The 13,298-nt window shown below is 35.7% G+C and overlaps 3 protein-coding genes across 7 annotated transcripts in view; 1 reads left to right on the forward strand and 2 right to left on the reverse strand.

Moving 5' to 3' along the window:
• LOC106868509 (zinc finger protein 239) overlaps positions 1-2,368 on the forward strand; it is a 3,882-nt gene extending 1,514 nt beyond the window's left edge. Inside the window, exon 2 of the mRNA XM_014913816.2 lies at positions 622-2,368. Coding sequence (XP_014769302.1) covers positions 1,043-1,813 — 771 coding nt within the window. The 5' untranslated portion in view covers positions 622-1,042 and the 3' untranslated portion in view covers positions 1,814-2,368. The remainder of the gene's footprint in view (positions 1-621) is intronic.
• A 1,302-nt stretch (positions 2,369-3,670) lies between these two features.
• LOC106868510 (zinc finger protein 723-like) lies at positions 3,671-8,202 on the reverse strand. 3 transcript variants are annotated; one of them, XM_052977357.1, is made up of 2 exons: positions 8,119-8,202; positions 3,671-6,106 (listed from the first exon to the last, which is right to left on the reverse strand). In XM_052977357.1, exon 2 carries the CDS (start codon positions 5,778-5,780, stop codon positions 4,983-4,985), a length of 798 nt encoding a protein of 265 aa, XP_052833317.1. In that variant the 5' UTR covers positions 5,781-6,106; positions 8,119-8,202; the 3' UTR covers positions 3,671-4,982. The 3 variants fall into 3 exon arrangements, with proteins under 3 accessions (XP_052833317.1, XP_052833316.1, XP_052833315.1); XM_052977356.1 differs by lacking the exon at positions 8,119-8,202 and adding an exon at positions 7,235-7,491; XM_052977355.1 differs by lacking the exon at positions 8,119-8,202 and adding an exon at positions 7,183-7,491.
• Positions 8,203-9,306: 1,104 nt separating this feature from the next.
• Positions 9,307-13,298, reverse strand: part of LOC106868522 (zinc finger protein 271) — a 4,811-nt gene continuing 819 nt past the window's right edge. Inside the window, exons 1-3 of one of the 3 annotated variants that reach the window (XM_052977349.1) lie at positions 12,968-13,184; positions 12,403-12,610; positions 9,307-11,292 (exon numbers count right to left, since the gene is read on the reverse strand). In XM_052977349.1, the coding sequence (XP_052833309.1) occupies positions 9,474-10,922 (1,449 nt within the window). In that variant the 5' untranslated portion in view covers positions 10,923-11,292; positions 12,403-12,610; positions 12,968-13,184 and the 3' untranslated portion in view covers positions 9,307-9,473. Of the gene's footprint in view, positions 11,293-12,402; positions 12,611-12,967; positions 13,185-13,298 lie in introns of those variants that run through there. The other 2 variants (XM_052977348.1, XM_052977350.1) reach the window with 2 other exon arrangements.

Consider the following 13,298-nt stretch of genomic DNA (forward strand, 5'->3'; position numbering starts at 1 on the left):
GGTGAAAGAGTACAGCAGGGTTCGCCACCATCCCCTGCCGGAGCCTCGTGGAGCTTTATGTGTTTTCGCTCAATAAACACTCACAACGCCCGGTCTGGGAATCGAAACCGCGAGTCCGCTGCCCTAACCACTGGGCCATTGCGCCTACACACACATAAACGTTAGCACGCGGGGCGAAATGCTTAGCGGTATTTCGTCTGCCGCTACGTTTTGAGTTCAAATTCCGCCGAGGTCGACTTTGCCTTTCATCCTTTCGGAGTCGATTAAATAAGTACCAGTTACTCACTGGGGTCGATATAATTGACTTAATCTGTTTGTCTGTCCTTGTTTGTCCCCTCTGTGTGTAGCCCCTTGTGGGTAGTAAAGAAATAACACATAATATATATATATATATATATAGATAGATAGATTTAAAATAAGCAGAAAATGGAGGAAACTTTTGATCAACAAGCAAAAAAATTGACCAACATCGGTTGATTATTTTTTAATATAAAACTTTAAGATTGCTTACACCAGTTTCAGTTACCAATGTTTGTCAGTGCCTCCAAAGAAATATAGAAATGGTGCAACATTTCCATTTTGATCTCCTCTATATCTAATACTGTTTCTTTATTATTTCAGATTAACGGATGACTTTGGCACAAAACATCTTTTGTACATTGGATGCATCTGGAATATTCATCATGTTCTAAAAACTAAAAGAAAATGTTTTAAAGAACAAATATAATAACCCTACTGCTATAAATCTAGACTGGAATTACTGTGAAATATTTGCTCTGATTGAAGATTCATAGCACCATTTCTGCATTTCAATCATCTGGAGCTTCTGCATTCTAATTAAGCTTGAATATATTTCTAAAGGAGTTTGTAGCATCTTTAGATATTGATGAAGATCACAGTTGGTAACCATAGCGGTATTTGTGTAAAAACAGAAACAAGAAAACCATTGAAATATTGGGATGGACAGAGAATAATTTGAAGGGATTAATGTAATAGGGTGAAACAGCTAAAGGATTCGGTTTTGTTTTTATTTCTTGGAGAAATGTCAAAAGATATACAAAAGTCATCATATCAGTGTGATATCAGTGATAAACCATTCTGTGAAAATGATAATTTAAAAGAGCAGAAACAGAATCCTTCGGGAGGAAAACGATATCATTGTGATATCTGTGGTAAATCATACTTGATAAATACCACCTTAAAGAGACACAAACGTATACACACAAGGGAGAATCCATATCATTGTGATATCTGCGGTGACTCATTCTCAGAGAGTAGCAAATTGACTAGACACGTACGTATCCACACAGGAGAGAGACCATATCACTGTGACATTTGTAGTCAATCATTCTCAGAAAATGGCCACTTAACTAGACACAGACGTATCCATACAGGAGAAAAACCATATGATTGTGATATCTGTGGTCAATCATTCTCAGAAAGTGCCAACTTAACTAGACACAAACTTATCCACACAGGTCAAAAACCATTTCACTGTGATATCTGTGGTAAATCATTCTCTGTAAGTAGTGCCTTAACTACTCACAAACGTATTCATACAGGTGAGAAGCCATATCACTGTGATAACTGTGACAAATCATTTTCTCAAGCATATCACTTAACAATTCACAGACGTATTCATACAGGCGAGAGACCATTTCAATGTGATATCTGTGGTAACGCATTCTCGGACAGTAGCAACCTCACTAGACACAAACGTACCCATACAGGAGAGAAACCATTTGACTTCGATATCTGTGGTAAATCATTTTCTCAAATGGGTCACTTAACAATTCACAAACATATTTATTAAGGAGAGAAGCCATATCTCTGTGATGTCTATAGCAAAGCATTCTCTCAAATTTCTGAATTAACTTTACTATTATATTCATACAGGAATAAACCATTTTCTCAAAACTCAACTTCAGTAGACATGTATCTATCTATACAAAAGTGTAACTTTTCCGTTGTCAAATTTCTTTACAACAAACAACAACTAACATTTGCAGATGATTTTTTTTTCTGTTAAATCCTGGATTATCTTTGTGGACTTTACAATCATCCATGAACCTTTGGCAATAATCATATCCCTCGTGGTTGTTTCACAGCCAGATGCCCTTCCTTATGCCAACCCTTTTAGTAACCTTTTATGCGGGACATAAAAGGTTACTTGGACACAAGCTGCTTGTTAAAATTCGTTTTATTTAAGAAATAACTTGTATAACCATAAAGGCAAATTATATTGCAACCACTTGTTTTATCTGTCTGTTGACAATTGAGCGTGTGAATCTCTGAATTGGTCAACAAAATGTTTGTTTTTTTCAAGATGTGTTGTTCATCACATTTACATTAAATGCTTAAAACTACATGTTTACTCGTTTCTTTTTGTCATTGAGGTGTGCTGAAAAAAACAGCTAAATAACGTTTTTTGGACTAACATAAACATTTATTTACATGAAAGAAAATTACCAGAGAACTTTCGTCTAATTCTTCCAGATCTTTCTGTTAAAACCATTGAAACCATTTGTGGGCAAAAATTCTAATGTTTATCGTATGTAACATATTTTTCATTGCATTTGCATTAAATGCATATTGAATGCTTAAAATTACTTGCTTACTGATTTCTTTTTGTCATTGAGGTGGTTGTGAAGTGTGCTAAAAATAACATTTTTTGAATAAATCTTTTTAAGTTCATGCTGTTGCATTAAATGCATATTGAGGGCTTCAAACTACAAATTGCATATTGTTTAGAAATATTGATAATACATGCTATTTTTAGGATGCTGACAAAATGTGCAGTCACACACAAAATGACAGCTTCTTGTCCTATTTCCTCTTTCCTGACTGGGTGAAAATGATCAAACTTGCCTTTTATACTTCAGTTGCAGCTTCTGATACCTCACCACTACCATCTTCATCTCTCTTTCAGTATCCATTCCAGTTCTTCATAGACACCCTTATATAATGGGAGCTAACCATCAACCTTCCGTACAAGAAAAAAAAAAAAGAACTTGCTCCTGTCCCTTCTATCAAACTTCTCGACTCCTCAGGTAAAGCTACACCTGTCTCTTCCATACTCCCATGCAGTCTAATTTGACTATTACATCTGCTACTTACTGAATTCCCTCGTGCTGCTGCCATGCAAAGAATTCATCCTATGCTATCTGTGAAGATGTTGGTGTTAGGAAGAGAGAATCCAGATAAATTTATCCCATCCACATGGTTCCTGGTTCAGTCCTGTGTGGCAACTTGAGCAAGTGTGGTCTGCTATGGTCTTGAGCCAACCAAAGCCTTGTGAGTGGATTTGGTAGACAAAAACTGAAAGAAGCCCATCTTATATATGTATGTATGTGCGTGTGTCTGTGTTTGTCCTCCCAACATCACTTGACAACCGGTGTTGGTGTGCTTATGTCCCCATAACTTTGTGGTTCAGCAAAAGAGACTTAAAGAATAAGTTCTGAGGTTGATTTTTTTCAGCTAAAACCCTTTAATGTGGTGCTCCAGCATGGCCACAGTCAAACGCCTGAAACGTGTAAAAGAATATATTTTGTTTAGGCAGAATGAGACTAATCACCTGGTGTAGAACTCAATACACATATGCTTCACAATGCAATGTTGGGTGAGTATAGAGTGGTTAATGGACAAAGAGATAACATCAGGAAAACAAAGGTTATGAAATGAACTTCAGCAGCTTAGTTGTTTCTGCTATAAGATGTGGTGGATTCTTAGTTGAGTCCCTGGGTAACATCCTATAGCTTCATCAGAGCCTTGAATATGAAGTGCACTTTATTTGGGAAAATTACTTTTTCAGAACATACAGGTGTTACAAGTAAGAAAGTCTGTGTTGGTGGCTATGGAAGATTCTGTCCAGATGTAGGAGAACGTATACAAATATACACATGCACTTATATCAGAAGGAAAAGGAAACTCACGCAGATATATGGTCACAGAGAAAGAGCAGAAATATATAGGTATACATGCACATGCAAACACATACAATATGCGCTTATCCTTTCATGGTTGATAAATTAAGTACCAGTTATGCACTGGGAACAACCGTGCTCGAATGTTGTTTTTCAAGTGCCAGTAAGGTGACATTGGCTATGATCATGCTCAAATGGTGCTTTTTACGTGCCACCGGCACAGGAGCCAATTTGCGGCCCTGGCAACGATCACACTCAGATGGTGCTTTTAACGTTCCACTGGTACAAGTGCCAATCAGGTGGTACTGTCATCAGGCCGATTATATATGTGTGTACATATATATATATATACATACATACATACACATTCATATATATATATATATACACATACATACCTATTCATATATATATATATATATATATACATATACATACCTATTCATATATATATATATATATATACACACACATCAATTTGTTCTGCAAGATTCCTGATGTGAAATCATGTTAAAGCAGATATTGTATCTGGGGATGATCAATTTTCTTTTTTTGCCACTTAAACACACACACTATATTTTTTTCTCTCTTCAGATTTTATTTTATTATTTTAACTTATGTCTGTTGCACGGAAATCTTTCGTCACACATCTGTGACCTCTTCAGTGACACTTTTCGTTTCCATGTGTGTTCTTGCTCTACTCCATTCTCTGCATTTACGTAGCACCAGCACGGCTGCACTGGCACCCACACGGTTACGAATGTTCAGTTGGAGGGGGATGCAGGGAACAGCCTATATGCAAGGACAACAGTGTTTTTACTTAGCATGACGTATCTTTTCAAACACAGCAAACTGTGATCCTTTCTCACCACTTCATCTCACGTCTTCCTAGGAAGGAGTAGACCTAGGAGTAGGCTGTTCCCTGAAAAATAGCAACCCAGGATTTTGTGGATGAAATGCCTAACAAATCAACTTCAACATAAAAAAAAACCCACAAAGGTTAATAATCTATGCTTTAGTATAGAAAATGGTCTTTAAATTTTGGTGGTTGTTTTTGTGTTACACTTTTGTATGGACTGATACATGTTTATTTAAGTGACTTTTTTGAGCAAATGATTGGCCACACATATCACAGTGAAATGGCCTCTCTCCTGTATGGACACGTTTGTGAGTTGTTAAGGCACAACTGACAGAGAATGATTTACCGCAGACATCACAGTGATATGGTTTCTCTCCTGTATGAATACGTTTGTGAGTTGTTAAGGCACTACTAACGGAGAATAATTTGCCACAGATATCACAGTGATATGGTTTCACTCCTGTATGAGTTCGTTTGTGCATAGTTAAGTGATCGATTTGAGTGAATGATTTGCCACAAATATTACAGTGATATGGCTTGTCTCCTGTGTGAATACGTTTGTGCCTACTTAAGTGACTGCCATCAGAGAATGAGGTACCACAGATATCGCAGTGAAATGGCTTGTCTCCTGTATGAATACGTTTGTGAGCTGTTAAGGAAAATTTAACAGAGAATGATTTACCACAGGTATCACAATTATATGGTTTTTCCCCTGTATGAATACGTCTGTGAGATGTTAAGGCACAGTTTACAGAGAATGATTTACCACAGATATCACAGTGATATGGCTTCTCTCCTGTATGAATACGTTTGTGAGTCGTTAGGTGAATTTTTTGCGAGTATGATTTACCACAGATATTGCAGTGAAAAGGCTTCTCTCTGGCATGTATACATTTGTGAATGTTTAGGTTACATTTTTCAGAGAATAATTTATCACAAGTGTCACAACGATATAATGATTTTTCTACTTCTTCCGACATTTCTTTAGACCCAATCATTGAAGTTTCTCACAGCATTAAAGTTTTCCTTATCTTTCGTTTCTCACTGTTATCAAACTCGATATTCACTGATATCTAAAGATACTGCCAAAACCTTTATAAATTTATTAAAGATAGAATGCAAAAGCACCAGATAACAAGATAGAGAAATGGTGCTATGAATCTTCGCTCAGAGCAAATATTTCCTAGCAATTCAACCCTGGATTTGTAGCAGTAGTGTTATTATTGGTTCCATAAAACATTTTCTGTTAGTCTTTAAAACATGATAAATATTCCAGATGTATCCAATGTACAAAAGTTGTTTTGTGCCAATGTCATCCGTTAATCTGAAATGATAAAGAAACAGCATTAGATATAGAGGAGAGATCAAAATGGAAATGTTCCAACATTTCTTTATTAACAAATGACATCATATAACATTGGGTGAAATCAACATATTTCTAAACTATAGCTACACCTTCAAATTGGTATCTATCTATCTATCTATCTATATTTTTCTATACATACATATTGAAATAGAGAATAGTGGACACCAACATTCTTCACTGGTGTAAAATAACATTTGTTATTGTTGTTTACCGAGGAGGCAGGGAAAGGAGTTTCGAAAAATTCACACAATCCGAGATTTTTTCACTCATAACTTTCAGGAAAATGGGTATGTTATAATGAAATTTTATAGAAATATCTATCAAATAGTATAGATTAAGATTATAAAGAAATTCGTAGGGAAAATTTTTTTTCCGAGGATGTGGGGAGAGAAGTTGCAGATCAGGAAGACCAAGTTGGAACTACTCCATTTTGACGGGGATTTTTCCCATTTCTTTTTTACCCACACCCTTCAAAATGACGGGTGGGAGGAAACATCATATTATGAAAAAAGTTTTTAAATTCTTTCCCATAAATCCCTATAAACTCTGAATCCACAGCATCTAAGCGTTATTTGATGGTAAATTCGTTAAAAAGGATCCATTTTTCTGGAAGTTATGAGGCAACAAAATCGGAGGCGGGTAGAGATCTATAGTTATGTGAAATAAAAAAAAGTTATGAGGGGAGATATTTGAAAGGTATAGGGTGGGTAGACGCAAAAAAGAGAACTCCAGACCAAAATATAATTTGGTTGAGACGCTTGCTGTTTGGATTTTCACCTGTGGGGTGTGCAGGATTTTCATGTCAGTTACGACTAAAGAAATGATGAAATTGCACGTGCATAATACATATTCCTGCAGAGTATTCCCGGATTTCTAGAAGCCGGTTAAGAGGTCCGCTACTGCGTATATAGATAAATATGTATGTATATCTGACGAAGGTTAGGAATACGCAGACCCGGTACTTAGGGTCGGGGTTAAGGTGGCGCCGAAGACGAGTGGTGTGCGTATTCTTTACCTCCGCCTGTATATCTTACCTGTTAATAATATACAAATGAATATCTAGTGTGAAAATAGATTCAATTTTACCAAATTTCCATCAAAAGATACAAAACACGTTAGTGTTGTTCTTGCTATCAACAATGCTTGCAGCGGAAACGGGACACAACTACAGTCTCCGCTCTCTAGTAAAGAAAAGCAAAAAAGTATGTCAACGTTACAAAAGTAGAGTAAAAGATTTTAAAAAAAGAAAATGAAATATGATAATATTTTGATGTAAATAAACCAGTTCCATGAAGGTTTTTATTCTGCTCGGCGTCTGATCCGTTAATCACGGCTGTCCAACGATTAAGACGCATTGTTTTATATTAGGTAAAGACAGTATCCATCTACCAACGTCTTTCGACACTATGCCGCATTTTCGTACTAAAATACCAAATAAAATATCTATATTATATATCTATTATTTACTATTGTAGAAAGGAATTATTGATAGGATATTATAATTCATAACAGTCTTCCCTGCCGAGTAAAAAGTTAGTCACAGTGCATTCAAAACATATAGACCTTTAGATAAAAAGGGGAGTCTTGATATTTCGTCCTGATCTCAATTTTGTCCTTGAATAGTTGGCGTTTTTTTTACCCGTATCATTCTCGTTCAGGTACTCTTTGCCAGTTGCAAATCTGTTCGTGTTTCACAGTAAGCAAAGTGTCTTTATTGATACATGACTACTATTGGTTTACTGTCGGGGTTGGTTTTTTGCGGTTTTATTATTTTTGGATTTTGTTGTTCCGTATTGAACTTTGTGTAGTTAACCCTGGTTGTGCTAATGTGTTATCTTTGCTTCTTTGATTGAAAGCTTGTCCTCTTTGTTGTATTCCTCTCGGGGGACTCGCAGAGGAAAGACAACAAGTTGTACAACTTAGTTATTACATTTATTTATTTATTAATTATAAATAAAGAACGCACTCACCGAATGTTCGTTATTAAGAAACAAGAATCTTGTCCCCGCCATATACATCAATAACATTCCACTTCGACAGTCACATCAAAAAGACAACGAAACAGGGTCCTGAGACGAACAACATACAAATCTAACAGTCCATATAACACTGCTGAAACAAGATTGTGTGTCAACACTGTATCTATTTGTCTGTTACCAAACTGTATGCTTGCAAAGTGGGGAGAAATCATCTCCAACAATGTAACGTTTTCTGAGATGTTGATGATGCAGTATTGTACTTCGATATTCTGGAGGAATTCAGGTAGAATGGTGCCCACTGTCGATGATCTTGGGGGTCGTGTTAATAGCTGTACAGAGGGAGTCTTTCATGGCTGATAGTGCCATAGGAAGGCCTGTCGACCATGAAAATTTATCTAGTTGTAGGAAACTAAGTACTAGATTTATGGTTTTCATGAGATTGCTGTTGATCCTTTCTCATTGGCCATGGTCTTGAGGTCAACAAGATGTTCTACTTATTGTTGCATTAGTATGAAGGAAGTCCTGGAGCTTTTTATTATGAAATTAGGTCCCTCTGTCAGAGTGGGTACAACTTGGTGATACAAACGATGAAAAGAGGTTGAGCAGCTGGGAAACTACTGTTTCAGTACTCATGTCATTGATTTAACTCTAATATTAATACTATACGTCCCCATTCCTTTCTTTTCGACAATGATTTAACTCATGTCTTTGCATGGGTACCTGGAGTACTCATCGACTATTACCAATAAATAGTGGTATTGTGCAGTTGATGTCAGGGGACCAACAAAGTCAATTGAGAGGTGCTACCAAGGTCTTGATGCTTATATTAATTGATCTATAAGTCGCTTCGTCCCACCGCATGGCACCTTGGGCAAGTGTCTGCTGCTATAGCCCCAAGCCGACCGAAGCTTTGTGATTGAATTTGGTAGGCGGAAGTTACTGTCGTGTGTGTATATGTCTGTGTATGTGCTTGTGCCTCTCTCCCAGAGAGAGAGAGAGAGAGAACCAAATTTACACAGAGAAATAAGAAGCAAGCTTAAATAAACAAGCAAAGAGAAGATCAAAGCCCAGCATGAACAAAGGCCTTGGATGCAATTAATCAATGAGAAGCAATCAAACATATATACATCCATATACAAATATATATATTTAGGTACATATAAAAACAAAGCCAGGAAGTTTGAGTGTTGAATAGATATTTATTTACCCACGTGACTTCACAATCTTCTTCATGGAGTATATATTTTCAGAAAGCAAGAAACTGTGTGTTCATGTTTGCATTAATATTTCTGCTCAGCATTATCCAATACAATTGTATATTCATAGAAATCTGAGAAATAACAGAGTCACGTATTTCTATGGATAGATACGTGTTTAGTTAACTGACTTTTCTGAGAGAATGATTTACCACAGGAATCACAGCAAAATGGTTTCTCTCCTGTATGAATACGTTTGTGAGAAGTTAAATTACAGTTTGCAGAGAATGATCTGCCACAGATATCACACTGAAATGGCTTTTCCCCTGTATGAATACGATTGTGAATAATGAAGTTACTTCCATCAGAAAATGATTTGCCACAAATATTACAGTGATATGGCTTCTCCCCTGTATGACTGCGTTTGTGTTTAGTTAAATTACCACTTGAAGAGAATGATTTACCACAGATATCACAATGAAATGGTATTTCTCCTGTATGAGTACGTTTGTGTATAGTTAAATTACAGCTTTGAGAAAATGATTTACCACAGATATCACAGTGAAATGGCCTCTCTCCTGTGTGAGTACGTTTGTGAGTAATTAAGGTACTATTATCAAGTAATGTTTTACCACATATATCACAGTGATACGGCTTCTCTCCTGTATGACTGCGCTTATGTTTAATTAAATTATTGCTAGCAGAGAATGATTTATCACAGATATCACAGTGATATGGTTTCTCTCCTGTATGACTGCGTTTGTGTTTAATTAAGTTACTGCTAGTAGAGAATGATTTACCACAGATATCACAGTGATACGGTCTCTCTCTTGTATGAATACGTTTGTGATGAGTAAAGTTACCCTTTGTAGAAAATGATTTCCCACATATATCACAGTGATATGTCCTGTCTCCAGTATGAATAAGCAAATGAGTTGCTAAGGAACTACTTACAGAGAATGATTTACCACAGATTTCACAGTGATATGGCCTCTCTCCAGTATGAATACACATATGACTTGGTAAGTAACCACTTTTAGAGAATGATTTACCACAGATATCACAATGAAATGGCTTCTCTCCTGTATGACTGCGTTTGTGCTTGGTTAACGAATTGCTTGCAGAGAATGATTTACCACAAATATCACACTGAAATGGCTTTTCCCCTGTATGAATACGTTCGTGAATAATGAAGTTACTTCCATCAGAAAATGATTTGCCACAAATATTGCAGTGATATGGCTTCTCCCCTGTATGACTGCGTTTATGTTTAGTTAAATTACCATTTGCAGAGAAGGATTTACCACAAATATCACAGTGAAATGGTATTTCTCCTGTGTGAGTACGTTTGTGTATAGTTAAATGAATGCTTTGAGAGAATGATTTACCACAGATATAACAGTGAAATGGCCTCTCTCCTGTGTGAATACGTTTGTGTGCAGTTAAGCTACCACTTTGAGAGAATGATTTACCACAGATATCACAGTGAAATGGTTTTTCTCCTGTGTGAATATGTTTGAGTCTCTTTAAGTGACGACTCTGAGAGAATGATTTATCACAAATATCAGAAGGATATGATTTTCGTATACCTTCCGACATCTCTTACAGATGAAAATAGATCCAGTGCTTGAGGTTTCTCACTACATTAAATTTTTCCTGTATGTTTCTCCTAGTTATAGTTAATTCCAGACAAATATTTCCACTGCATTCAAATGCAAACTTCACTGATACCTAAAGATGCTACAAACTTATAAATTCATTGAAAATTAATGAGAATGCAAATCATCAGATAATGAAGTAGAAAATTTTGCAGAGCAAACATTTCATAGAATTTCTACCTTAGATTTATAGAAATAGGCTTAGATGTGTTCTGTATAACCTTTTTCTTGAAGATTTTAAAAGACGAAAAATGTTGAAGATGTATTCATTATAAAAGAGAATTTCTTTCATGCCAATGTCATCCATTAATCTGAAATAACAAAGAAACAGTATTAGATATGGAGGAGAGATCAAAATGGAAATGTTGCAATATTTCTATATTGATTAACAAATGACATCATATAACATTGGGAGAAATCTAAAAATTTGTAAACTGCAACTACACCTTCACATTGTGTGTATGCCTGGATAATATATATAGATATTAACACAAAAATTTAAATTCTGGTCTGAAAGTATTGTTTCAAGAATACGATGCAGGAAAAATGTTAATATTTACGTCAAACGAAAACTATCAGGTGAAAATGGTACGATATGAAATTAAGGAAACTCGACTAAATAAATAAAAAATCAACGTAAAATATTCTCTATAACTTCTTGACGATCTGTTGCAGGGTCCTCTTCACGATATATTCACATACCATGCAGTTAATGAGAAGACATTACTGAAATTAGTCATTACTCGTTTTACTTCAGTTTAGGCATCCAAATGATTAAATTAGACATTAGCATGGGATAAAATTGACAAGCAGTACAACAGAGAAAAGAATATTCATTGTTAAACTCAAAAAATTATCCAGATATTCTATTAGATAATTCTTAATTACAATCATATCAAAAGTAAAGAAAAATTTGTTGCAAAAAAGGACCTGCCACCTGACTGTTTCGGACTCTCAACTTCAACAACAACAACTATGCTGGCCAATTTATACTCCCAAAGATGATGCAACAGTACAAAATAATGATTGCAATACACGCAATGTAATAATTTCAAACTAATGGGGAGAAAATAACGTAAGTTGCTCATTTTGCCCCCCACGCCAATTTATTTTTCAGAAAATTACAAGGAGACAAAATCGCCGAGCCCATTTCTGTAGTTATGCCCTGATTTACTCACTGAATGAGTCCTATCCAAAAGACTGAAAGGAAAATTACACAAATCAGGAGTCAAATGCGCAAATATCATTTAATGACTTTGAAGAAAGCCGCCCCTGGTCTTCCTGCTGGTTTCCAAGAATACTTAAGCTGACGTCTGCAAATATAGACTAATCTCTTATGGTTCAGTTTCTTGTCTTTACATATCACCGACCTACGTTTACATGTGCGGAACAGATGCTATGGAGGTATATTTTTTACTTACCATTAGAATACGTGCTGCTGACCAAGGATCCTCTCTTGAAATAAAGTTAGTTTTTTCCACCATCGATAGTAGAAATGTGTACAATATTTTCTACGACAGTGATGCAAATAAGTTTCGCTTTTGATTTGAGGTCTAAATGGAAAATGAAGACGGGCGAGGAAATTTCATTGATTGATTTGTTGTTGATTAAAAGCCATTTCCCCATGTCCTGGAAAATAGGCAACAACCAATTAACGATGTAAATCTGTGATCAAATGGAATATTTCATGATAAAGGTGATGGAATACCGACCCTCAAACATGTAGGTCGCCCTATCTTATCCACCATAACACGAGATAATTATTACATTTCGTATAATTAAATTCGTCCTAGTTAATTGGGAACACAACGTGTACAAAGAGTCGGTGATAGCGCCTGAACGATACCGGTGACATATATTAAAAGTCCCCAATATAACACCCAGAAACATTCAATTACATTAATTTACATCATTAATTGCATCTAACTCATGGTAAATAGCAAAAAGAAAAGAAAAAAAAACATCATCCAGCTAAATAGTAATTACGTCTCAACAAGGGTGTCTTCGCATGGTCACTGAACCTGCTAAAATAGCAGCCAAATATTTCTGATATTACATATAAGTTTCAGACGACTTATAATCGCATGTTTGTTCATTAAACGGACAAACGATTGTTTTTTGTTTTTTTTTACATAGAATAATAGGTATGTATTTATCCACACTCACAAATTTAAAGATAAACATGGGAAAAGGGGAACAAGGAAAGAAGAAGAAAGGAAAACAGGTGTTAGGACGATATCATTAGGTAAGCTCATGTGATTAGAAACACAATCAGTGGCTACTGGTGTCGATATATATATATATATATATATATATA

The sequence above is a fragment of the Octopus bimaculoides genome, chromosome 28 (genome assembly GCF_001194135.2).
Source record: "Octopus bimaculoides isolate UCB-OBI-ISO-001 chromosome 28, ASM119413v2, whole genome shotgun sequence".
NCBI classification, from domain to species: domain Eukaryota; kingdom Metazoa; phylum Mollusca; class Cephalopoda; order Octopoda; family Octopodidae; genus Octopus; species Octopus bimaculoides.